The following is a 23,087-nucleotide window of genomic DNA, read 5'->3' on the forward strand; positions in this document are numbered from 1 at the left end:
AGCGGGGAAGGGGGGCACAGCCCTCGCCATGCGCCGGGCAGCCCGCCCGCCTCCCCCCGGTAAGCGGAGGAGGAGGAGGGGGGGTGGTGAGGGCGCTCCGGCAGCCGGGCTGGAGGGGGGCCAGCACCCCCAGCGCGGCGGCGGGGCTCTGCCAGCGCCCCGGGCCGCTCGCTGCTCCCCACCCCGCACCACCCGGCCCCCCGCACTCCATCCCGCACCCCGCGCCTCTCCCCGTCCCGTCGCGGTGCCGGGTGGGTTCCCCGCGCAGGCGGGTCCGTCCCCCCGGGGAGCGGGCAGGCGGGCCCCGGGCTGCTGGGGGAGCGCAGCTGCCAATGTCACCTTCAGCCCTCGGCGGCTCGGGGCAGGGACAGCCATCCCGGGAATCCGGGCGGCTTAAGGATGGGAGCGCGGGCTGCTGCGTAAGAGCCACTTGAGCCCTGCTGTCGCCTTGCGGGATATCGCGTCCCCTTATCGTCCCAGTGGAGTGCTTCTGCCTCCCTCCCCCTGCGCGGCCCCGCACCCCTTCGCTGCTGGCTGCGGCCGAGCTGGGATGTGCTGCGGGATGGGTGTCCCCGGATCCCACTCCCTGGGGTGCAGGGTGGTGGGGAGGGGTGCCCTGACCCTCCTGCCTGGCTCTGGCTGCTGCCAGCTTCTTATCCGGCCTCTCCTGTGCTAGCCCCCACCGTGGAGCGGCATGGGAACTTGGCACCCCCCCTTGGCCAGGCCAGCCCCATCACCTCGGATGAAGAGTACCTGAGCCCCCTGGAAGAGTTCCCCGAGTCTGGCACCCCCCAGCACCGACCGGCCATGAAGCTGCAGCCTCGAGCCGAGCATGGGGCTGCCCACGGCTCCCCGGAGAGCACCTTCAAGGCTGCACCCACCTTTGAGGTGAGCTGGCAAGCCCCCTGGGACCTGGCAGAGGGGGAGCAGCGCCCTGTCACTGCACGTCTGTGGTCCCTGGTGCCAGGAGGTGCCCAGATCAGGCCTTTCTGTCTCCTGATCTGGGGTGCACCAGGCGCCCTGGACAGCCTCCAGCCCAGCAGCTCCCCTGGAGCTCCAGGGCTGCTGTTGTGGTGGGGGACATGTGGCCCTGGGTGCAGCGGTGGGGGTGCATGGCCTTGGGTGCAGGTGGGTGCTCACTGTTCTCTGACCCCTGCTTCTCCAGGTGTCCTTGTCGGACCAGTCGGTGCTGGAGGGGCAGGATGTCAGCATGAGTGTCCGTGTCCGTGGGGAGCCCAAGCCCATCATTTACTGGTGAGTGCCGGTGCTCGTCGGGTCACGGCTGGTCAGGGAAGGAGGGGACAGGCACGGTGATGGATGGCCAATTTGAAGCTCTTGTGCTGAGCAGGACTGGGGGTGGAGGAGAGGGGAGGTCTTTTGGGGACAGCCAAGGTGGGCGTGCAGGGCAAGGCATGACCGTACCACTCTGCCCGTGTCCGAGCAGGCTGAGGAACCGGCAGCCGGTGAAGTATGGCCGCCGGCATCACACGGAGGAGGCGGAGGGGACGCGGGGGCTTTTCACGCTGCACATCCTGGCGGCGGAGCGCACTGACACCGGCTTCTACACCTGCAAGGCCGTCAACGAGTACGGCACCAAGCAGTGCGAGGCCAAGCTGGAGGTCAGAGGTAAAGCTCCCCGAGCGCGAACCCCCCGGTGCCCGAGGGGCCAGCTGGCTCCAATGCCCTGCATGAGCTGTGTGGGGAAGGGGCCACTTGCAGACCCCTCCTTGGCAGTGCTGTGGGAGAAGGGGACGAGCCAGCCTGCCCTTCTCCGTCACAACACAGGTGGGCACAAGCCAGGAGCAGGAAAGGGGACCTGCGTGCCTGGGGCTGCCTGCAGAGGCTGGCCCTGCAGCAGAAGGCAGGCTGCCCTGCTGCCCCGTCCAGATGTGCGGCCCCATGGCCCTACATCCCACCCAGCTGTGCCAGGGCCCCCACTGGCCCGACCCAGAGCTTGCTGCTCCCACAGCCCAGCTTCACCCCACGTCCCCTGTCCCACCACATACCTGCTGCTGAGGCTGGGTGCTACCCCTGGCTGCGCAGGGAAGGCTTTTGCCCTTGGTGGCTCTGCAGGGGACATGTCCCTCTGCTCTGCCCTGCCATACCGACAGCTCCCTCCCTGCTCCGGGCAGTCTGCAAGCTGCTGTGCCAGGCACGGAGCAGCTTGGAGAGGTTTCCCCCTACTCATTTCCAGCAATAGCCTGTATGCATGGGACTGGGCTGTCCAGTCCCCTTCCTTTGCCACCCCTCCCCAGCCCAGCTATGGTCCTCCCGGGACCCCAATATACGCGTGCAAACTCGGGGGGGTGGGCGGGGGTGGGTGCTCGGAGCTGATAGCCAGGCTCTGCCTGGCATTCCCCGAGGCCAGGGAAGGAGCCTGCGGGGACGAGTGACGCTGCCTCCCTCCTCTTGCCCTTTGCTGTGTGTGCCCTGCTCCCCCCAGCCCTCCCCGCTGACGGCTGCCTGAGCCCCCCAGGCTGCGTCCATCCCACCCCGGCCTTGGCTGCACTGCTTCTACCCTGCCGGGACCCCGCTCCCAGCCTCCAGCAAAGCGTGGCGGCACCGGGGGTGGGAGCGGGAGCCAGCCCCGTGGCTGGCAGGAGCCAGGCCGCGGGGGCAATGGCCCAAGCCCCATCCCCTCTTGGGGGGCTTTTTGGGTGGCTCCCCGCCTTGACATGCGCTCGCACCCCCGGTGCTGGCGCTGGTATGTCCCTGCGTGCGTGCTGGCCCCGTCGCTGCTGCACTAACCCTTCCGCTTGCTGACTGCGGTTTTTGTCTGTACGCAGGGGGAGTACGATAAGGGGGTGCATCTCTCAGAGCCGCGGCCGCGGGGCTCTTAGTTGGACACCTCTTAGGCAGTGGACCTCACCTTGTGTTATTACCTTCTGCTCCATCCGCCGCCTCGTCCTGGACGCACCGCGGGGACGCGCGGGCCCTCGACCGCGGGCAGGGGCTCGCCGGATGGCCGGGGGGAGGCGTAACCGAGGCGGGGTGGGGGGGAGCGGTGGGGGAGCACCAGGCACCCCCTCAAGCCGGGCCAGGGCGGCCGTACGATGCTGTCTTGTCTCTTGCTCCGTCCGTTTGTCCCTGTCTGCGTGTCCTGCCTCTCCTCGCCGCCCAGGGAAGGGGAGCAGGGAGCTGAGCCCACGGTCGTCACCGTGCCGGCTGGGGGTGTAGGGAAGGGTCTGTGGCGTGGTGGCAGCTCTGCAATGGTCACCTCGGAGTGTGGGGGACAGGAGACCGCGGGGGGAGCACCCTGCCCCAGCCGCAGCAGGGAGGGAGAGCATCGGCCCCTTTGGCTTCACGGCAGCCACCCAGGTGCCTGGCCGGCCACCGTGAGACATCCCTCGCAGCCCCAGGGTTTGGGGTCCGCCCGGAGCACCCCCAGCTCTGGGTCTCTTCTCCCCGGGGAGGGGGCTCGGTGGGGGGGGGCGGGCTGCGAGGCCGTGACCCTTTTTTTGTATCTCATGGTTGCTTTTCAGTTGCTGAGACGCGTCTCTCTCTCTCTCTCTCTCTTTCTCTCTCTTCCCCCCTTCCCGGGCAGCTCGCCCCGAGTGCCAGTCCCTGGCCATCGTGGTTCCCCTGCAGGACGTGGTGGTCGGGGCGGGGGAGCTGGCACTCTTTGAGTGCCTGGTGGCTGGCCCACCAGACATGGACGTGGACTGGCTGTCCCGGGGCCGGCTGCTCCAGCCCGCCCTGCTCAAATGCAAGATGCATTTTGACGGGCGCAAGTGCAAGCTGCTGCTCACCTCCGTGCACGAGGACGACAGCGGGATCTACACCTGCAAGCTCAGCACCGCCAAAGGTAAGCGGCGGGCGGTCACGCAGGTCCCCGGGGGGAGGTCTCACCAAGGGGGTGCTGGGGGTGGATGATGTCCCTCCACTCTCAAGTTTGGGGCTCTGGTCCCCCCAGGATGTAGCTGTGAGTGCTGGAGGCAGGCAACAGGAGGACGGGGAGTGGTTTCTGCCCCCAGGAGCTGGGAAACTTGGTGTGCATCAGTCCTCGGGCTACAGCACCCTGGGCCCTGCAACCCTGTCCCATTCCACTTGGCTCCTCCACCAGCATGCACCTCCCAGAAGTGTGGGGACATGCATTTGCACCATGGCTGAACACAGCCCTGGAGCCCGCTGTCCCTGTCCCCTGGACTCAAAGCCTCCGGGCACCTGTCTCTGCTGGCCTGGGAGGTGGCAGGGGCAAAGGCGAGGGGGTCAGGGCTGCCCACCCTCTCCCACCAAGCCACCACTGGTGGCAGCTGAGGAAGAGCAGCAGGACCTGACCTCTGTCCCATGGCTCTGACATCCCCCTTTACGGTGCACACAGCCTCTGTCCCCCGCAGCAGGGCAGGGACAAGGGTCCCTTTCCCAGTCTCCAGCCCCTCCTCAGTAACCCAGGCTGTGGTGGGTGCAGGGGGCAGAGGCATTCCCATCACCCTACAGCTGGTGCCCATGCATCCCTCTATGGAGGAGGCTGTCTGCCTGTGGGGATTTGAGGGCAGCAGCAGTTTTGGGTGCAGGGAGGTGAGGCCAGAGCGTGGTGTCAAGCCCTGCCTGGGGTGGGTGATGACACGATGATTGCAAAGCGGTCCCTGCTGCAAACCCCCTCATCTGGAGCATCCGAACTGCACCCATCCCCATGCTGCCCCTGGGTGCTGCCTGTGCTGGTATCGCCCCCCTGTCCCCAAGGGGCTAGGCCAGATGTGGTCCCTTGCCCTGTGGGGGAGGACAGGGCATCCTCCCACCCCACTTTGCTGCTGGCATCTGCGCTGCTGTGAGGGGAGGAAAGAGACATCCTGCTGCCAGCAGAGCCCCAGCCCTTGGCATGGGGACCTTGCACACACTTGTACCCTCCCCCTGCCCCATGCAGGGAAAAAGCCTGGCACCCACCAGCTACCACCGGGCCTGGGGTGTGCTAAGCTGTGGCCACGTTGGCTGCGGGGGCTGTGGTGGAGGGGTGGTGGGCTGCCTCCTGCCCTGCGCACACGTGTGCTGCATGGGGGTCACCCCTGCCCGCTCTCCTTGCAGACGAGCTGACCTGCAGCGCCCGGCTGACAGTGCAGCCCTCCGTGCAGCCCCTCTTCACCCGCAAGCTGGAGGACGTGGACGTGGTAGAAGGGCGGACGGCGCGTTTCGACTGCATGATCAGTGGGACTCCTCCCCCGGCGGTCACCTGGACCCATTTTGGTAACCCACAAGCCCAGGGAGCTTGCCCAGGGCCCTGCAGGGACACCTCTCCCCATCCCCTTGAGGGCTACACCCAAGGGATCAGGGCTGGGAGGGCTGCTGATGCTGATGCAGGTGTGTGTCTCCATGCAGGCCAGCTGGTGCAGGAGGGAGAGAACGTGCGGATTCAGCAGGATGGGGGGCTGCACTCCCTGGTCATCGTGCATGTGGGCAACGAGGATGAGGGGCGGTACGTGGTGACTGCCAGGAATGCCCACGGCCACGTGGAGTGCTCTGCTGAGCTCTATGTGGAGGAGCCGCGGCCATCTGCTGCCTCTCAGATGTAAGAGTCAGGGGTCTCCGGGATGTGCATCCCTTCTGCTCGCTCCCACCCTAGGATCTGGGGGGGCAATGGGCTTGTGCAAAGCCTGGGGTCAGGGTAGGGCTGGTCGCACTGTGATCCTGCCACAAGTGTGTGTGGACTTTTGCAGGTCGAAGCTGGAGAAGATGCCGTCCATCCCAGAGGAGCCGGAGCAGGTGGAGGCCGAGACAGAGTGCTTCACCATGCCCGATTTCCTGAAGCCGCTGCAGAACCTGGATGTGGTGGAGTCAAAGGAGGCTGTGCTGGAGTGCCAGGTGGCCGGGCTGCCCTATCCCTCCATCACCTGGTTCCACAATGGCTCCCGCATTGACAGCACCGACGACCGCAAGATGATGCAGTGTAGGGCTCTCTGCCACCATCCCCACCCCCTTGGGGTCCCTCTGCCTGGGCCAGAGGAAGGGGGGGGACACCCTGGGAGGAGACATCACCACCCAGACCTTTATGACCCTTGAGGCAGGGAGGTAAGCTCTGTGCCACTTGACTGGTGGGGGTCTTATCCATGTCCCCCTTTTTCCCCCAGATAAGGATGTCCATCGCCTGGTGTTCACGGCCGTCACCCATGCACATGCTGGTGTCTATAAAAGTGTCATCGCCAACAAAGTGGGGAAGGCCACATGTTACGCGCACCTCTATGTCACTGGTAAGCAGCAGTGGGCACCACCAGGGATGTGTGGCCACTCACTGCCACCCTGCCAGGCTGTGCCCCAGGGCTGGGGGTAGGTGGGCCAGTAGCGAAGTTCTAGGGTGGCAGGATCACAGGGCAGTTCAGGTTGTAGGGGACCTCAGGAGGTCTCTAATACAACCTAAAATCTGTGCAGTGCTCACCTTGCGGAGTCAGGACCCATCTCTGGACCTCAAGTCCCACATGGGACTTGTTGGGACCACTATCCCCATAGGGGCTTCCAGGCTGAGCCCCCACTGGGGAACCAGTGGGTGTCGCTGGCTCCATCTGTCCCCTCCAGCCCATGTCTCCTGGGGCATAAGGCAGATGCCCTAGGGAGCTGTGGCAGTGGCCATGCTCACACCCCTGTCCACCTCCCCATGCAGATGTGGTGCCGACCCCCCCGGACGGGCCCCCCACTGTGGCCTCGGTGACCGGAAGAGCCATCACGTTGACCTGGAACAAGCCCAAGTGGCTGGACACTGCCATAGGTGAGAGGGCTGGGGCTGGACAATGGGTGGACAGGGGGTGGGCAACAACATGATAGGGCACACAGGCAAGCCCAATGACGGGGACTCTACACCAACTCTCTCCCCCTGCAGACCCCAACTCAGTGTCCTACGTGGTGCAAATGCAAGTGCTGGGCACGACGCAGTGGCTGGTGCTGGTGGCCGGTGTGCGGGACACCACCTACACGGTGCATGGGCTGACCAAGGGTGCCCAGTACCTCTTCCGAGTCATCACTGCCACCCCCAAGACCAACAGCAAGCCCTCCCCGCCTGTGGGGCCTGTGCAGCTCCTGGACCGGGGTGAGAGGGGTAGTGGGGAGGGGACGGGTGGCAGGGGTGGAGAGGTCTCTATATCTGGTGGGATGGTAAATTGGGCAGCGCTGGGTGACATGGGGTCCAGAGGTGGTGGTGACAATGTGTGTGGCAGGTCCCTACCTGGAAGAGGCCCCGGTCATCCTGGACAAGCCAGATGTGGTGTACGTGGTGGAGGGCCAGCCAGCCTCTGTCACCATCACCATCAACCACGTGGAGGCCACCGTCACCTGGAAGAGGTAGGAAATGGCGCTGTGCCTGTTGCCTGTCCCATGCCCAGCATCGTCCCACAGGGCGCACAAAGAGGGGCTCCTGCACCCGATCCCTGTGCACCCCATGGTGCATGGGGGGTCCTTCCCTGGAGCTGGGCTGGGTGTGCACCCAAGGGTGATGTCCAGGGCTGTGCAGAACTGCAAGGGGGGGCTTTTTTGGGTGGGGTGTGCTGTCTAGGGGGTGCTTGGGGTTGAGAGCCATTCCGGAGGCAGAGCTAGCGGTGGGGTGTGAGCTGTTTATGGGGGCTGCAGGGTGGGAAACAGGGCTGGCTGTGTGTCAGAGGGTGGCCGTGGGGCAGTGGGGTGGAAGCTACTGATGGGGAAATGGGGCTGGGTCTGCCTGTGGGGCTGTGATGTGACATCTGGTGTGCCCGCAGGGGCGGGCAGGTCCTGGGGGAGCAGGATGGCACATGCGAGGTGACAATGCCGGACGATGACCAGCACTGCCTGCGGCTGCTGCGCGTGGGCCGGGGGGCTGCTGGGCAACTGGCCTGCGAGGTGACCAACCGCCACGGCACTGCCCGCTGCACCCTCCGCCTCCGCCTCGCAGGTAGGTGTCCCTGCGTTGGGAGGGGTGTCATCCCCATACGGTGGTCCAAGCCCATGTGCCATGGGGGGCACTGCCCCATAGCATGGCACTGCTCCTCAGTGCTCCATAGTTGTGGATGCTGGGGATCCCCCCACCCATGCAGATGATGGTCTGCAGGGTGGCAATGCCCCAGGGGCTGAAAACACATGAACCATGTGTTGATACTGCTGCCCGGTGTCCTATACCCATAACGGACTTAAGTAGAAGTGTCCCATGTGCCCCATGACCATGTGCATGGGGTGGCAATGCCCCATGGTGTTCCTCAGCCATGTGCCATGGGTGGCACTGCTGCAGGGTGTTCCACACCCATCCATAATGAGGTGGCACCAACCCCTGCTGCCCTATAGTTGGGAGGCATAGGGGACACCTCCACAAAGCCCCAGAGAAGTGTCATGGTTGGTACTGCCCTACAGTACCCCACATTCATATATAATGGGGAGATACAACCCCACAGTGCCCTATGCCCATGTGCCATGAGTGGCTCTACCCCATGGTGCCCCACACCGATGGATGACTGCCCCAAAGTGCTGCAGACACATATCATTGTTGGCATGCTCTATAGTGTCCCACTCCCATGGACATTGGGGTGGCAGTGTCCCGTGGCACTCCATGCCCCTATACCACGGGCTGGCGCTTCCTTGCAGTGCCCCACAGCCCTACACACCTTGCCAGTGCCAGGGGGGTGGCACTGCCCCATGGTGTCCTATGCTCCATCTCTTGGCAGAGGCACCACGCTTTGAGTCCATCATGGAAGACATCGACGCCCAGGAAGGGGAGACGCCACGCTTCGCTGTGGTGGTGGAGGGGAAGCCACTGCCGGACATCATGTGGTACAAGGTGGGTTGGGACCCCTCCCCATCCTTCCTGACCCACAGCCCCCCCAAATCGCCCCCCTCCACTGCCTCACCTGGGTTGCTGCACTGGGGCTTTGGGGTTGTGTTCACCCCTGGTGACACAGGATATGCCCTATGCCCCATCCACGGGGAAATGGTGGCAGGAGCTGGTCGGGGGTGGGATGGGACCCTCCTGACACCCCTGCTACCCCCAGGATGGGGATCTGCTGGAGGAGAGCAGTCACCTGAGCTTTGTGTACGAGGAGAATGAGTGCTCGCTGGTGGTGCTGGGTGCTGCCGAGTCCGACAGCGGTGTCTACACCTGCACAGCCAAGAACCTGGCCGGGGAGGTCTCCTGCAAAGCGGAGCTGGTGGTACGGGCAGGTATGGCTGGCCAGCCCCCTTGCCCTGGGGGGCAGAGCCTGGGTGCCCAGCTTGCCCCCCGCCAGCGCCTTTCCTTCCCCCAGCCCAGCCCGCTGCCGATGCCGCCATGGAGGAGGATGCACTGCACAAGGCGCGACGCCTGACCGACTACTACGACGTGCACGAGGAGATCGGGAGGTACGGGGCCACCAGCACGATGGGCAGTGAGTCACCCCAGGCACCACAGGGACAGGGGTGCTGGAGCCAGGCTGCGCCTTGAGGCTTTGTCCCTCAGGACTGAGCTCCATGTTATATCAGATCCTGATGTGCTGGGGCTGCTCTCAGCCATTGTTGGATGTGCTGGTGCTGGCTCAGGGTGGGGAGCGAGAGCAAAGCCAGGGCTGAAGTCTCTCCGTGGATGGTCCTGGAGGGCTGCCAGGGTCACGGACAGCTCCCTGTAGAGCAGGCATCTCCTCCAGTTGCTCAGGGAAGGGGAAGTCTCCTGCTCCCCCACCTCCTTATCCCTCCTTGCCCCCACCGCTGCATTGCAGGGGGACTTTCTCCTACCTGCGGAGGGTGACGGAGAAGAGCAGCCGACTGGACTTTGCCGCCAAGTTCGTCCCTGGGAGGACCAAGGCCAAGCAGTCAGCACGTCGGGAGCTGCACATCCTCTCGCAACTGGACCACGAGCGCATCGTCTTCTTCCACGATGCCTTTGAGAAGAAGAACGCCGTCATTATGGTCATGGAGCTGTATCCTCCAGGCTCTGGGAGCGTGTGGCATGGGGGATGAGGGGAGGCTTTTGTGGGGGGTGGGTGGGCAGAGCGGGTGTGGAGGATCTTGGGTGCCCAGGAGGGTGCAGGGCACAGCGGGGCACGGCAGTTCTGTGCTCCTTGACTGGGGCCCAGCTGTGCTGAGGAAGAGCTGCTGGACAGGATGGCGAGGAAGCCCTCGGTGTGTGAGTCGGAGGTGGGTGAACCCCGGGAAGGCAAAGTGATGGGGGAGGCAGGGAGCTTGGGGACACTAGGGTTTGTCCCAGCCCAGGGACATGCAATGCTCATTGCATCAGGCTACAAAGGGGGGTGCAGCCTGCACCCTCCTCTGCACAGGGCCAGCGTGGGGCTGATCCACACTCAGGGTGCCCACCCCACCTCTGCTCTCTCACAGGTCCGGTCCTACATGCGGCAGGTCCTGGAGGGGATCTGTTACCTGCACCAGCACAGAGTCCTGCACCTGGACATCAAAGTGAGTGTGGGGTTCTTCTACCCCCCTCCCACCCCATGCCCGTATGGATGGGCTCCTGCCGTGCTGCTGGGGCTTGGTCCTGCTGATGGGGGACATCCCTTCCCTGGGGGGAGTCCATGCCTCCTGCCAAGCTCCCCTCCACCCCACGTTGTCCTGTAGCCAGAAAACCTCCTGATGGCGGATTCGAGCAGTGAACAGGTCCGGATCTGTGACTTCGGCAACGCGCAGGAGCTGACGCCCGAGGAGCCACAGTACTGCAAGTACGGCACCCCCGAGTTCGTGGGCCCCGAGATCGTCAACCAGACCCCTGTCTCCACCGTTACCGACATCTGGTAAGGGCAGCCCTGGGGTGGATGGTGGGGTCCCCACTGTGCCAGGAGGGACTGGACACCCCAGAGGGCTTGTGCTGTGCAGTAACCACCCTCTCCTCTCCACAGGCCTGTGGGGGTCATCGCCTACCTCTGGTAAGTGCTCTGGTGGGACCCCATGACAGGGACCCCCTTCCTGTCCTGTTGCCTACTGGAGTGCTGGGGCTGTGGCCATGCACATCGTTCCTTGCACTCCCAGTCTCCTCCCTGGCTGCTCCTGCCTCTGCCCTCCCCATGGCATTGGGGCTGGGGTCCAGGGTCCCATCCTTGGTCCCCTGTATTTGCCATGCTGTTCCCCATGTCCCCCCGGCCCGATGACAGTGTGCCCTTCTCGGCAGCCTGACGGGGATCTCCCCCTTTGTGGGGGAGAATGACAAGACGACGCTGATGAACATCCGCAACTACAACGTGGCCTTCGAGGAGAGGATGTTCCAGGGGCTCACCCGGGAAGCCAAGGGCTTTGTCATCAAAGTGCTGGTCAATGACAGGCTGTGAGTGCTGCGGGGTCCCTGGTCCCCATCCCCTTATGCTCAAGGGAGGGTGGGGACCCTTGTGCAGGGGACTGCCGTGGGGTGTAGCATGGGCAACCAGACCCTCCTGCTCTTCTCTGGGCTGGCCAAAAGTCCCCCAAGTTCTCACCCAGAGGTGTTGGTTTGCAGGAGACCTAATGCGGAGCAGACCCTGGAGCATCCCTGGTTCAAGGTGAGCCTGGACAGAGAGCCAGTGCCCGGTGGCAGCGGGGTTCCCCTGAGCCTGCTGTAGGCTCTGTGGGACACCGCTGTCCCCTCGCCCCACAGACGCTGGCCAAGGGGAAGGTCATCAGCACCGACCACCTAAAGCTCTTCCTCTCCCGTCGGAAATGGCAGGTGAAAGCAGGAGCTGGGGCAGGAGGGGGGTGGGCAGATCTGTGTGCTGGGCAGGATGGGGTGATGTGTGCTGGGAAGGACAGGGTGATGTCCCCTGGGCAGGACGGGGTGACATCTCCTGGGCAGGATGGGGTGATGTCCCCTGGGCAGGATGATGCCATGCCGCCTCCCTGGGCCTGATCCAGCCCTCTCCGTCGGCTGCAGCGCTCGCAGATCAGCTACAAGTGCAACATGGTGCTGCGGCCAATCCCGGAGCTACTGGAGGACACGTCCAACCACCTCTCCATCGCTGTGCCCCGGCACCTCAAGGAGTCACCAGCACTGTCATCCTCCTCGGACTCGGACGACCTGGATGAGCTGCCCTTCATCCCCATGCCACACCAGGTGGAGTTCTCCGGCTCCCGCATGTCACTCAATGAGATCCCCACGGATGACGAGGCCATAGGGCCACCTGAGGGGCCACGGCTGGAGGGGGTTGCGCCGGGGGACGTCTCCGCCATGGAGTGGCAGAGCCAGGGAGCGGGAAAGCCCGGGGTGGCCCTGGGGAAGCGGCCGAGGGGTGCTGGGCTGCGGCGGCCGTGCGTGGAGGCAGAGGCACCCGGCTCCTCCGATGAAGAAGCCCCCGAAACCCAGAAGCGGCCGGAGTACCCCCGCAAAGCCATGAGGAAGGGCTCCAGCCTGGAGTCCCCGGGGAGCACCCGGCGGGGAGAGCTGAAGAGGGGCGGCTCGGCCGACAGCGCCCTGCTGCTCCAGCAGCCCCCCGGCGCCGAGGAAGGGGCCGAGACGGGCCGGGACCCCCGCCGGGTTCTGGCCAAGGCGGCCTCCATGGAGCTGCCGCGGCGGAAGGGGGTCTTTGGGGAGGAAGATCATGCCCAGCGCCTGGAGCTGATGCGCCAGCGGCTGCTGCGGGGCGGCCCCGGGGACGGCAAGGTCAGCGGCCTGCGGGGTCCCCTCCTGGAGACCCTGGGGGTCGGTCCTGACAAGAAGGTCCCGCGGCCGACCCGGTTGGAGCCGCCGGCGCCAGCGGTGCCACGGCTGGTGCGGGCAGCCTCCAGCGAGGCCACCTCGCCGCGCCTCCTCTCCACCGAGCGCCGGCTGCAGAAGAGCAGCTCCTTCAGCCACGGGGACGCCGAACCTGTCGTACGGCACCGCCGCTCCGGTGCACCCCTGGAGATCCCGGTGGCCCACCTGGAAGCCCAGAGGCTCAAGGAGTCCCCCTCGCTCTCGGCTCTCTCCGACGCCCGGCCCCAAGCGCCACCAGATGCCCCCGGTCCACCAACACCCCCTGTGGTGGAGACCACTGTCCCCCGAGCCCCCGCCACCACAGCTGCCCCGGGGAGGAAGCGTGTCCCTGAGGAGCGTGGCCAGCCCGGGGCAAGCACGGCCACCACCACCACCACTACGGGGAAGAAACCCACGGCCGGGGGACAGGAGGCAAAGACGCCCACCAAAGCTGCTAGACCCAGTGGGGAGGGGGCTGCCAGGACGGGTGTGCCTGCCCCACTGCAGCCCCCAGCCCCTGCCACCCAAGCTGCCAAAACGTCTTCCTATGCCAAGGTCATGCAAGCCATGGGAGCCGTGCCAGGAGGGGAGCCAGTCACCGCGGAACCTCCCCAGCCCCTGCCGGCCACCCCCACCGAGCCCCCCGCACCAGCACCGGCACCGGCACCAGAACCGGCACCGGCATCAAAGAGGGAGGTGAAGCCCACCGGCTCCTCCAGCTCCCTGCTCATCCAGGACATTGACTCGGAGGAGGTCTTTGAGGCCAAGTTCAAGCGGGGCCGGGAGTCCTCGCTCACCCGGGGGCTGAAGCTCCTCACCCGCTCCCGCTCTGAGGACCGGCACCTGGCCGGCCCCCCGGCCCCCGATGAGGGCATCTACCGTCCCACACCGGCCGGCGTGCCCCTGGAGCTGCGCAGGGACCGCCCCACCGGGCTGGTGGCCAAGTCCAAGTCAGTGCAGGACCTGCACGAGGTGGAGAAGGACAGGGGCTTCCTCCGGAGAATGTCTGTGCTCCTCAAGAGGACTCCACCTGCCGAGAGGAAGAAGAGCAGGGGGGAGGATGGAGGTAGCGAGACCCCAACCTTCGGGCGCCGCTTGTCCTGGAGCCTGGCCATGGGCAACTCCAAGGAGCGGAGGGACTCGGAGAGCCTCAAGTCGGAGACGGGGGGCGGTGGGGAGAGCGATTCCCCGGTGGTGGCCGTGCGGAGGAAGATCAGTGCCACGGTGGAGCGGGTCTCTGCGCGGCTGCGTAGCCTGTCGGATGAGCGGCCGGAGGGCTCGGGGCTCGGGGACCTGCGTCGAGCCAGTTCCGAGGGGGAGAGCCTGCAGCCGGGGCCCCCACCGGCACCCGCGCCTTCCTCCGAGTCCCTGCGCTCAGAGGGCAGCACCCGCTCCTCCTCCTCTGCCAAAGGTGAGCTGAAAGGGGGGTCCCACCGGCACCCCATGGTCCAGCCACCCTGGGGACGGCAGGCACGGTCCCCCTGGCTCGGCCCCCCTCTCAGCCGCCCCGTATGCCCGCAGGTGGGGGTGAGAGCCAGAAGCGGTCCCGCTGGGAGCGGTGGGGGCTCTCGCGGGGCAAGAAGGAGAAGGTGGCCTCGCAGCCCAGCATCCCCTCCAGCCTGCTGCGGGAGGAGGGACCCGCCACCGGCCGGCCGCACACCCCCAGCGAGTCAGGTAGGTGCAGCCTCGGGATGGGGTGGGGGGGTGCCCATCACTGCCCCGGGGTGACCCCCACCTCTGCTTTCCAGATTTCCCCCCTGTTTTCCACATCAAGCTGAAGGACCAGGTGCTGCTGGAGGGGGAGGCGCTGACCCTCTGCTGCCTGCCGGCTGGCAGCCCGACCCCCAGGATCCTCTGGATGAAAGGTGGGGGGCTGTCTGAGCTGCCTCTGGGGGTGAGCGCTATGGGGGGGCCACTGTAGCATCCCTCTCCTCTGCTCCCACCCCGCAGACAAGAAGTCCCTGCAGCCGGACAGCGCGCTGAACGTCGTCTCCTGCAAGGACGGCCGGCAGATGCTCACCATCACCAAGGTCTCCAGGAAGGACGCGGGGCTGTACGAGTGTGCAGCCACCAATGCCCTGGGCACAGCCATCAGCTCCTGCACGCTGGCTGTGGCACGTAAGGATGCAGGGTGGCGGGGGGGACCTTAGGGTACAGAGGTGCTGCCCCACGGGGAGAGAGCACATGGCAGGCATGGACCCCAGGGCTGGGGACCGGTCAGAGCAGGTCATTGGGCTCCGCTCTCTGCATCCTCAAGAGACTGGGACTTTTGAGAGGGGACAGGCCGGTTTTGCACGGGCACTCCCAGCATCTCTGAGCCCATGTGTTGTGCCGCCCTCACCCTGCAGCAGCTCTGCCCTTGTCCTTGCCCCCCACCTTCTCTGTCCCCTCGCAGGGATCCCCGGGCGGCCGGGCACCCCAGAGATCCCCCAGAAGTACAAGAACACGGTGCTGGTGCTGTGGAAACCCGCAGAGAGCAAAGCCCCCTGCACCTACACCCTGGAGCGCAGGCTGGACGGTATGTGGGGCTGCCTCCTGTCCCCCAAGAGCCACAGCCAGAAAGTTGGGCTCATCTGGGGACACCAAGCCAGGACACAAGTACCCGGATGTCCTTGCTGTCCCTCGGGGCTCGGTGGGGTCCTGTGTCAGGGCTAGGGGACAGGAGCAAGCTCACCTTGCCCCCACACTGGCAGGGGAGCACGAGTGGAAGATCGTCAGCACCGGCATCATCGACTGCTACTTCAACGTGACGGAGCTGCCCCCCGGGAGCACTGCCAAGTTTCGGGTGGCCTGTGTCAACAAGGCTGGGCAGGGGCCCTACAGCAACCCCTCAGGGAAAGTGCACCTGGAGGCAGTAGGTGAGCGAGCCCTGTCCCGTGGGACGTGGGGCAGCCATAGGGCTGGGTGTGGGGCTATAGCCTCTGGGATGCTCTCACAGATCTTTGAATCCTGGGGGATCTCCCTTTCAGGGCTTTGGGGCACCACTTGCACCCCGCTCCTGGCTTACTGCCACCTGACTCACCTCCCTTTGCTCCTTGCAGATGCCCGAGCTGCCCCAGCCAAGGACATCGCCATCCCTGTCCCCGTCCCCGAGAAGGTGGCTTCCAGCCGGTCGACCCAGACGCCTGTGGGGCAGCTGGAGCCACCGGCCACTGGGGCACCCCCCACCACACCGCCCCGCAAGCACAAGGCAGTGGTGCAGAAGGCAGATGGGGCAGCGCAAGGGGGTGTCCCCCCTGGTGTCGTCCAGCCCCCTGCACCCCGCGACGAGGGTCCACAGCCAGACCCCGAGCTCCCACCCGACATCACCGTCTGTGTACCCCCGGAGCTGATATTCACCCCTCCTCGGACTGCTGCCTCGCCCCACACAGACACCCCCACTCGGGGTTCCCCTGCACCCCCCACGGACACATCCCCCCCACCCCAGGCTCCGTCTCCTTCCAAGTTGTCCCCCACCTCCCCAGCATCGACCACCCCTGGTTCAGCCCCCACCTCCAACGCTGCACCCACGCGGAAGATGCCCCCATACATGGTCACTTCCTTCGTCTCCATGCCCCCGACATCACCCCCTGCACAGGAGCCTCCCGCCACCACCCCGTCCTCCAAGGAGCCCCCAGTTGAGAGTGGGGTCCCAGGGGCTAAGGACAGCACAGCACTGCGGCAGGGTGTCCCCCAAAAGCCCTACACCTTCCTGGATGAGAAGGCGAGGTGAGTAGCGATGGGATGGGATGGGATGGGATGCTCTGCCGTGGGTGTCCCACCCACCAGCACATCACTTGGGGTATGCTGAGCACCACCCTGTGTCGCAGGGGCCGCTTTGGGGTGATCCGGCTGTGCAAGGAGAACGCCACGGGGAAGCACTTCATGGCCAAGATTGTGCCCTACGAGGCGGAGAGGAAGCAGAGCGTGCTCCAGGAGTATGAGATCCTCAAGGTGCTGCACCACGAGCGCATCATGGCCCTACACGAGGCGTACATCACTCCCCGCTACCTGGTGCTCATCTGCGAGAACTGCGCCGGCAAGGAGATCCTCTACAGCATCGTGGACAGGTACAGGGGAGTCTGGGGCCACCAGCACTGGCTGCTGGCACGGGGCAGCCTGCTGATGCCACTTGCCCTCCAGGTTTCGCTACTCGGAGGACGACGTGGTGACCTACGTGCTGCAGCTCCTGCAGGGCCTCGAGTACCTGCATGGCCGCCGCATCGTGCACCTCGACATCAAGCCAGACAACATTGTCGTCTCGGGCATGAACGCCCTCAAGATCATTGATTTTGGCAGCGCCCAGACCTACAACCCCCTCGTGCTGCGGCAGCTGGGGCGGCGTGTTGGCACCCTGGAGTTCATGTGTGAGTGGGGTACCGGGGGTGCAGTGGCATGGGGACAGGGATGGGGAACCTGTGTGCCTGAGGTGTGCATGTGTGCCCGTGCATTGGGGGGACCTGGGACTGGGGAGGAGGTGAGCTGTCCTTGGGGAAGTTGGGTGGCGGGGGGTTTGGGGTGCTGGGGGGTTTCTGTGGGGTTGCTGAGCTCAATGGGAGAGTTTGGGGGCAGTTGGGGTATTCCTGGAGGTGCTGGCCTCTGTCAAGGTACTGGGGTGTCAGGGAGGGGTGCAGGAAGGTGTAATGGTGGGGTGCTGGTGGTGCTGGGGATGCTGTGGGTGCTGGAGGTGGTGGGGTTGCTGTGGGTGTTGAAGGTGCTGGTGGTGCTGTGGGTGCTGGAGGTGGTGGGGATGCTGCAGGTGGTGGGGATGCTGTGCATGCTAATGGTGCTGCACGTGCTGGAGGTGCTGTGGGAGCTGTGGGTGTTGCGGATGCTGTGGGACTGGGGGCACTGGGGATGCTGGGGCTGGGCCCCCCAGTGCATATGACAACCCTTGCTTCCCTGCCCGCAGCACCGGAGGTGGTGAAGGGTGACCCAGTGGGCTCCGCAGCAGATGTCTGGGGTGTTGGCGTCCTCACCTACATCATGTAAGAGGAAAGGGCCAGGGGGACGAGCACCCTGAGGAGCAGTCAGCTCCATCCAGGCGTCGGTGCCATGGGGGACACCAGGCTGGTGGTGGGCTGGGGGATGCTGTAACCATGCAGACCTTTCCCAGCTGGACACAGGGATCAAGACCCTGGGCAAATGTGGGTGGCTGGGTAGGGGGTTCTGGGAGCCCTCCCACTGGTGCCCCCAGCCTGTGCCACCCTCTCCACCCTCACAGGCTCAGCGGACGGTCACCATTCTTTGAACTGGACCCCATTGAGACAGAGAACCGGATCCTGGCAGGGCGCTTTGATGCCTTCAAGCTGTACCCCAACGTCTCACAGAGTGCTGCCCTCTTCATACGCAAAGTCCTTGCCGTCCACCCCTGGTGAGTGCCTGGCCCTGGACTTCACCCATGACCAGGCCAGGTGGGCAGCTCCCTGCCCCATGGAGACCCTCAAGACATCACCAGTGGGACCCTGGGGTCCATCCTTGCTCCTGGAAAGGGCTGGGCTCTCCTGATCAGGGACCTTGGGATCCATCCCTGCTCTCAGAGAGGGCTGGGACCCCCTGGGTCTTGCAGGGCAAGGGTGGTGGCTGGGTTTGGGTGGTGCGGTGGCAGTGAGCACACCGTGGCCCCTGACTCGGTGCCACCCTTGCCCCAGGAGCCGCCCCACGGTGAAGGACTGTTTTGCCAACCCCTGGCTCCAGGACGCCTACCTGATGAAGCTGCGCCGCCAGACCCTGACCTTCACCACCAACCGCCTCAAGGAGTTTCTGGTGGAGCACCAGCGGCGCCGCAGCGAGGCCGTCACCAAGCACAAGGTCTTACTCCGCTCCTACCAGGGCGGCCAGCCGCCGGGGCCGCAGTAGCCAACACCTCAGCCGCGGCCATGAGGGGCCGAGGAGCCAGAGGAACATTCCAGGGGCCGCGGGACTGGGCGGCCGAGGAGGAGCCGGGACGAGCCCACGGACCTCACGTGCCACCGCCGGGGATGCTGGCCAGGTGGTGGGGATGCTGTGCATGCTAATGGTGCTGCACGTGCTGGAGGTGCTGTGGGAGCTGTGGGTGTTGCGGATGCTGTGGGACTGGGGGCACTGGGGATGCTGGGGCTGGGCCCCCCAGTGCATATGACAACCCTTGCTTCCCTGCCCGCAGCACCGGAGGTGGTGAAGGGTGACCCAGTGGGCTCCGCAGCAGATGTCTGGGGTGTTGGCGTCCTCACCTACATCATGTAAGAGGAAAGGGCCAGGGGGACGAGCACCCTGAGGAGCAGTCAGCTCCATCCAGGCGTCGGTGCCATGGGGGACACCAGGCTGGTGGTGGGCTGGGGGATGCTGTAACCATGCAGACCTTTCCCAGCTGGACACAGGGATCAAGACCCTGGGCAAATGTGGGTGGCTGGGTAGGGGGTTCTGGGAGCCCTCCCACTGGTGCCCCCAGCCTGTGCCACCCTCTCCACCCTCACAGGCTCAGCGGACGGTCACCATTCTTTGAACTGGACCCCATTGAGACAGAGAACCGGATCCTGGCAGGGCGCTTTGATGCCTTCAAGCTGTACCCCAACGTCTCACAGAGTGCTGCCCTCTTCATACGCAAAGTCCTTGCCGTCCACCCCTGGTGAGTGCCTGGCCCTGGACTTCACCCATGACCAGGCCAGGTGGGCAGCTCCCTGCCCCATGGAGACCCTCAAGACATCACCAGTGGGACCCTGGGGTCCATCCTTGCTCCTGGAAAGGGCTGGGCTCTCCTGATCAGGGACCTTGGGATCCATCCCTGCTCTCAGAGAGGGCTGGGACCCCCTGGGTCTTGCAGGGCAAGGGTGGTGGCTGGGTTTGGGTGGTGCGGTGGCAGTGAGCACACCGTGGCCCCTGACTCGGTGCCACCCTTGCCCCAGGAGCCGCCCCACGGTGAAGGACTGTTTTGCCAACCCCTGGCTCCAGGACGCCTACCTGATGAAGCTGCGCCGCCAGACCCTGACCTTCACCACCAACCGCCTCAAGGAGTTTCTGGTGGAGCACCAGCGGCGCCGCAGCGAGGCCGTCACCAAGCACAAGGTCTTACTCCGCTCCTACCAGGGCGGCCAGCCGCCGGGGCCGCAGTAGCCAACACCTCAGCCGCGGCCATGAGGGGCCGAGGAGCCAGAGGAACATTCCAGGGGCCGCGGGACTGGGCGGCCGAGGAGGAGCCGGGACGAGCCCACGGACCTCACGTGCCACCGCCGGGGATGCTGGCGGTCGGCATCATTTTGGCGGTGCCGAGGGAGAGAGCAGGCGCTGCCCCAGCCGTCCCGGCAGTGGGGTCCAGCAGCGGGAAGCCTTGCTGGGAGGAACGGAGGATGGGGCAGAGGGTCAGGGGAAGGACGGGATGGGGACTGGGGGGGCCAAGAGAGCAGAGAGCCACCAGCCCGCTGGCTAGCCCCTCGCGCTGCAGGTCCCGTCAGCCGTGTGCCTTACGCCCCAGCCTGCAGCTGGCCACGGCACGGGGGTCCCTGCACTCCCCCTTGATTTGCACGCCAGTGCACCAGGACTGAGGCTGCTCCAGGGGTTCCTGCAGGGGGGGGTGCCCCTGCAGCCCCCCCCCCCCCCCCCTTAGGGCTGGGAGCTGGGGGCCACCAGCCTTCTGCTCCTCCCAGCCCCGGTCCTGCCAAGTGGGTTTGCAGCTCCAGGACTGACGCCGGTGCCTTCCCCGGGGCTGTACTGGGACAGCGGTGGCTGGGGAGCAGGGGGGGGTTTGCCAGCACCCCCATCCCTTGCAGGGGGGCACCCAGGTGCCACGCACACCTCCTGCGCCTGCTCAGGCCCTCGCTGCTCATGCTCTGCCCGCCCGGCTCCAGCCCTTGCCCTGAGCCCCGTCCCCAGACAACCCCCTCCCACACACACACCACCTTGTGCCACCTCCCACCCTTTTCACCCCCCCCCAGTGCCACGGCACAGCCCCACGGGTGCCCTGCCAAGCCCCTTGTCCCCTTTCCCAGCTGGTGGCAGGACAGTCTGGGTTGCCTCGGGTGGGGGGACGGGGGCAGCGGTTGGGTACCCACCTTCCAGATGCTGCTGTAGCAATAGGGCTTTATTTATTGACTTTGGGGAGATGGCCTCTGCCCTGTCCCCTGTCCCCCGTCCCCCTCCCCTGTCCCCTCCTCTCAGCCGGGGTCCGGAGTTGCCAGCGTCCCCGTGGTTTGGAGTGAGCAAGGTGCCAGAGCAGCAATAAAGACCCTGAGCAGCCCGTCCCCGTCCTGTCTCCGTGCCTCGCTGGGGTGGGCTGGGCGCCTGCGGATGGTCCTGTCCCAAACCTGGGGACCCAGAGCCGGGAAGGCTTCCAGACTGGGAAAGGGTGTCGGAAACTTGGGGAAGGAGCCAGGAAAGCTGCGCAGCGCTGGGGCGGGCGGGCTGGCTCATGGGGCGCTGGCGTCATGGAGAGAAAATACCAGGGGCCACAGGGTCTGGTGGCCCCGTGGTGGCCCAACGGCCGGGCAGCTGGAGCCGGGCTCCACGGGGGCAGGTGAGGGGTGCCCGGCTATAACGTATATAATATATAACATAACCAGCCCCCGGTTATAAATACCCGCTGTGGGTATGAGAGCAGGCTGGCAGGGGCTGCTCCGGTTACAGCCTGGGCACGCCGGTGGGTGTGGGACACTTGTCTGTGCTGGCACTGGGGCACACGCACATGCACAGCCAGCCCCTTGTATGCATACCATGGCGCCCTGGCACAGCCAGCCCCTTGCACACGCACCACTGCGCCCTGGTATACGCACACACAGAGCACCTTGCACATGCACCACTGTCTCCTTGCATGTGCCCAGCCAGACCCTTGAGCACACCCCACTGCACCCTTGTGCACGCACAGCTGGCCCTTTGCATGAGCGTGTGCACAGCCAGCCCCTTGCACATGCGCCACTGTCCCCTTGCACACACAGCTGCACAGCCAGCAACTTGCAGGTGCACTGCTGATCCTTTGCGCGTGCACATGCAGAGCCTACCCCTTGCACACACACCACTGCACCCTTACACACACAGAGCCAGCTCCTTGCACATGCACCACTGGCCCCTTGCACGTGCACATGCCCAGCCAGACAGGATCACAGAATCTTCTAGGTAGGAAGGGACCTTAAAGATCATCTTGTCAAACCATCAACCTAACTGACAAAAATAGACACCCACACAACAAACAAGAAGTATCACCATCACTGAACCATACCTCCCAGCACTACATCAACCCGTCTTTTGAACATCTCCAGGGATGGTGCCTTAACCACCTCCCTGGGCAGCCCATTCCAATGGCTGATAACCCTTTCAGTGAAAAAATTTTTCCTAATATCCAGCCTGAAACTCCCCTGGCGTAACTTGAGGCCATTTCCTCTCGTCCTGTCGCCTGTGACTTGAGAGAAGAGACCGACCCCCATCTCTCTACACCCTCCTTTCAGGTAGTTGTAGAGAGCAATAAGGTCTCCCCTCAGCCTTCTCTTCTCCAGGCTGAATAACCCCAGCTCTCTTAGCCTCTCCTCATAAGACTTGTGCTCCAGACCCCTCACCAGCTTTGTCGCCCTTCTCTGGACCTGCTCCAGCACCTCTATGTCTTTTTTGTGGTAGGGGGCCCAAAACTGGACACAGTACTCAAGGTGAGGCCTCACCAGTGCTGAGTACAGGGGGACAATCACCTCTTGGGCCCTACTCGCCACGCTGTTCCTGATACAGGCCAGGATACCATTGGCCTTCTTGGCCACCTGGGCACACTGCTGGCTCATGTTCAGCCGACAGTCGACCAACACCCCCAGGTCCTTTTCTGCCAGGCAGCTCTCCAGCCACTCTGCCCCCAGCCTGTAGCGCTGCAGGGGGTTGCTGTGACCCAAGTGCAGGACCCGGCACTTGGCCTTATTGAAACTCATCCTGTTGGTCTCAGCCCATCGATCCAGCCTGTTGAGATCTTTCTGCAGAGCCTCTCTACCCTCCAGCAGGTCAACACCCCCACCCAGCTTGGCGTTGTCTGTGAACTTAGTGAGGGTGCACTCGATCCCCTCGTCCAGGTCATTGATAAAGATGTTAAAGAGAATTGGCCCCAGTACCGAGCCCTGTGGGACACCACTCGTGACTGGCCACCAACTGGATTTAACTCCATTCCCCACCACTCTCTGGGCCTGTCCCTCCAGCCAGTTTTTAACCCAGCAGAGGGTATTCCCATCCCAGCCATGGGCAGCCAGTTTCCCCAGGAGGAGACTGTGGGAGAATGTATCAAAGGCCTTGCTAAAGTCCAGATAAACACCATCCACAGCCTTTCCTTCATCCAGCCAGACCCTGGAGCACACTCTGCTGCACCCTTGCACACGCAGAGCCAGCTCTTTGCACGTGCGTGTGCACAGCCAGCCCCTTGCACACGTGCCCCTGCTCCTCGGCACATGCGCGGCCTACCCCTTGCACTCACACGTGCACTGCCCGTCCCTTGCACACGCACCGCCGCGCCCTGGCACACAGGCCCTGCTGCCCTCTCGCGCGTGCACAGCCGGCCCTCTGCCCCTGCCCCGCGCGCCCTTGCACCCCCACGTGCAAGGCCCGCCCCTCC

At 65.0% G+C, this 23,087-nt stretch overlaps 2 protein-coding genes across 2 annotated transcripts in view; both read left to right on the top strand.

Moving 5' to 3' along the window:
• The window catches only part of SPEG (SPEG complex locus), a 38,582-nt gene extending 20,059 nt beyond the window's left edge, over window positions 1-18,523 (top strand). The window contains exons 12-46 of the mRNA XM_014954125.1: window positions 677-888; window positions 1,166-1,254; window positions 1,445-1,626; window positions 3,545-3,805; window positions 5,023-5,181; window positions 5,314-5,503; window positions 5,652-5,881; window positions 6,063-6,182; window positions 6,590-6,694; window positions 6,806-7,012; window positions 7,140-7,263; window positions 7,674-7,846; window positions 8,610-8,722; window positions 8,934-9,102; window positions 9,186-9,279; window positions 9,633-9,833; window positions 9,990-10,050; window positions 10,249-10,326; window positions 10,486-10,658; window positions 10,764-10,790; window positions 11,033-11,185; window positions 11,354-11,396; window positions 11,492-11,560; window positions 11,765-13,973; window positions 14,084-14,236; window positions 14,311-14,427; window positions 14,513-14,680; window positions 14,958-15,080; window positions 15,256-15,420; window positions 15,604-16,270; window positions 16,372-16,611; window positions 16,685-16,908; window positions 17,454-17,529; window positions 17,766-17,915; window positions 18,193-18,523. Coding sequence (XP_014809611.1) covers window positions 677-888; window positions 1,166-1,254; window positions 1,445-1,626; window positions 3,545-3,805; window positions 5,023-5,181; window positions 5,314-5,503; window positions 5,652-5,881; window positions 6,063-6,182; window positions 6,590-6,694; window positions 6,806-7,012; window positions 7,140-7,263; window positions 7,674-7,846; window positions 8,610-8,722; window positions 8,934-9,102; window positions 9,186-9,279; window positions 9,633-9,833; window positions 9,990-10,050; window positions 10,249-10,326; window positions 10,486-10,658; window positions 10,764-10,790; window positions 11,033-11,185; window positions 11,354-11,396; window positions 11,492-11,560; window positions 11,765-13,973; window positions 14,084-14,236; window positions 14,311-14,427; window positions 14,513-14,680; window positions 14,958-15,080; window positions 15,256-15,420; window positions 15,604-16,270; window positions 16,372-16,611; window positions 16,685-16,908; window positions 17,454-17,529; window positions 17,766-17,915; window positions 18,193-18,400 — 7,733 coding nt within the window. The 3' untranslated portion in view covers window positions 18,401-18,523. The remainder of the gene's footprint in view (window positions 1-676; window positions 889-1,165; window positions 1,255-1,444; window positions 1,627-3,544; window positions 3,806-5,022; window positions 5,182-5,313; window positions 5,504-5,651; window positions 5,882-6,062; window positions 6,183-6,589; window positions 6,695-6,805; window positions 7,013-7,139; window positions 7,264-7,673; window positions 7,847-8,609; window positions 8,723-8,933; window positions 9,103-9,185; window positions 9,280-9,632; window positions 9,834-9,989; window positions 10,051-10,248; window positions 10,327-10,485; window positions 10,659-10,763; window positions 10,791-11,032; window positions 11,186-11,353; window positions 11,397-11,491; window positions 11,561-11,764; window positions 13,974-14,083; window positions 14,237-14,310; window positions 14,428-14,512; window positions 14,681-14,957; window positions 15,081-15,255; window positions 15,421-15,603; window positions 16,271-16,371; window positions 16,612-16,684; window positions 16,909-17,453; window positions 17,530-17,765; window positions 17,916-18,192) is intronic.
• Window positions 18,421-20,117, top strand: LOC106895043 (striated muscle preferentially expressed protein kinase-like). Its single transcript, XM_014954126.1, has 4 exons — window positions 18,421-18,547; window positions 18,687-18,762; window positions 18,999-19,148; window positions 19,426-20,117. The coding sequence occupies exons 1-4, from the start codon at window positions 18,421-18,423 to the stop codon at window positions 19,631-19,633; spliced, it is 561 nt and encodes a 186-aa protein (XP_014809612.1). The 3' UTR covers window positions 19,634-20,117.
• Window positions 20,118-23,087: the final 2,970 nt, after the last annotated feature.

Source organism: Calidris pugnax, unplaced genomic scaffold (assembly GCF_001431845.1).
Source record: "Calidris pugnax isolate Ruff unplaced genomic scaffold, ASM143184v1 scaffold103, whole genome shotgun sequence".
Taxonomy (NCBI): Eukaryota; Metazoa; Chordata; class Aves; order Charadriiformes; family Scolopacidae; genus Calidris; species Calidris pugnax.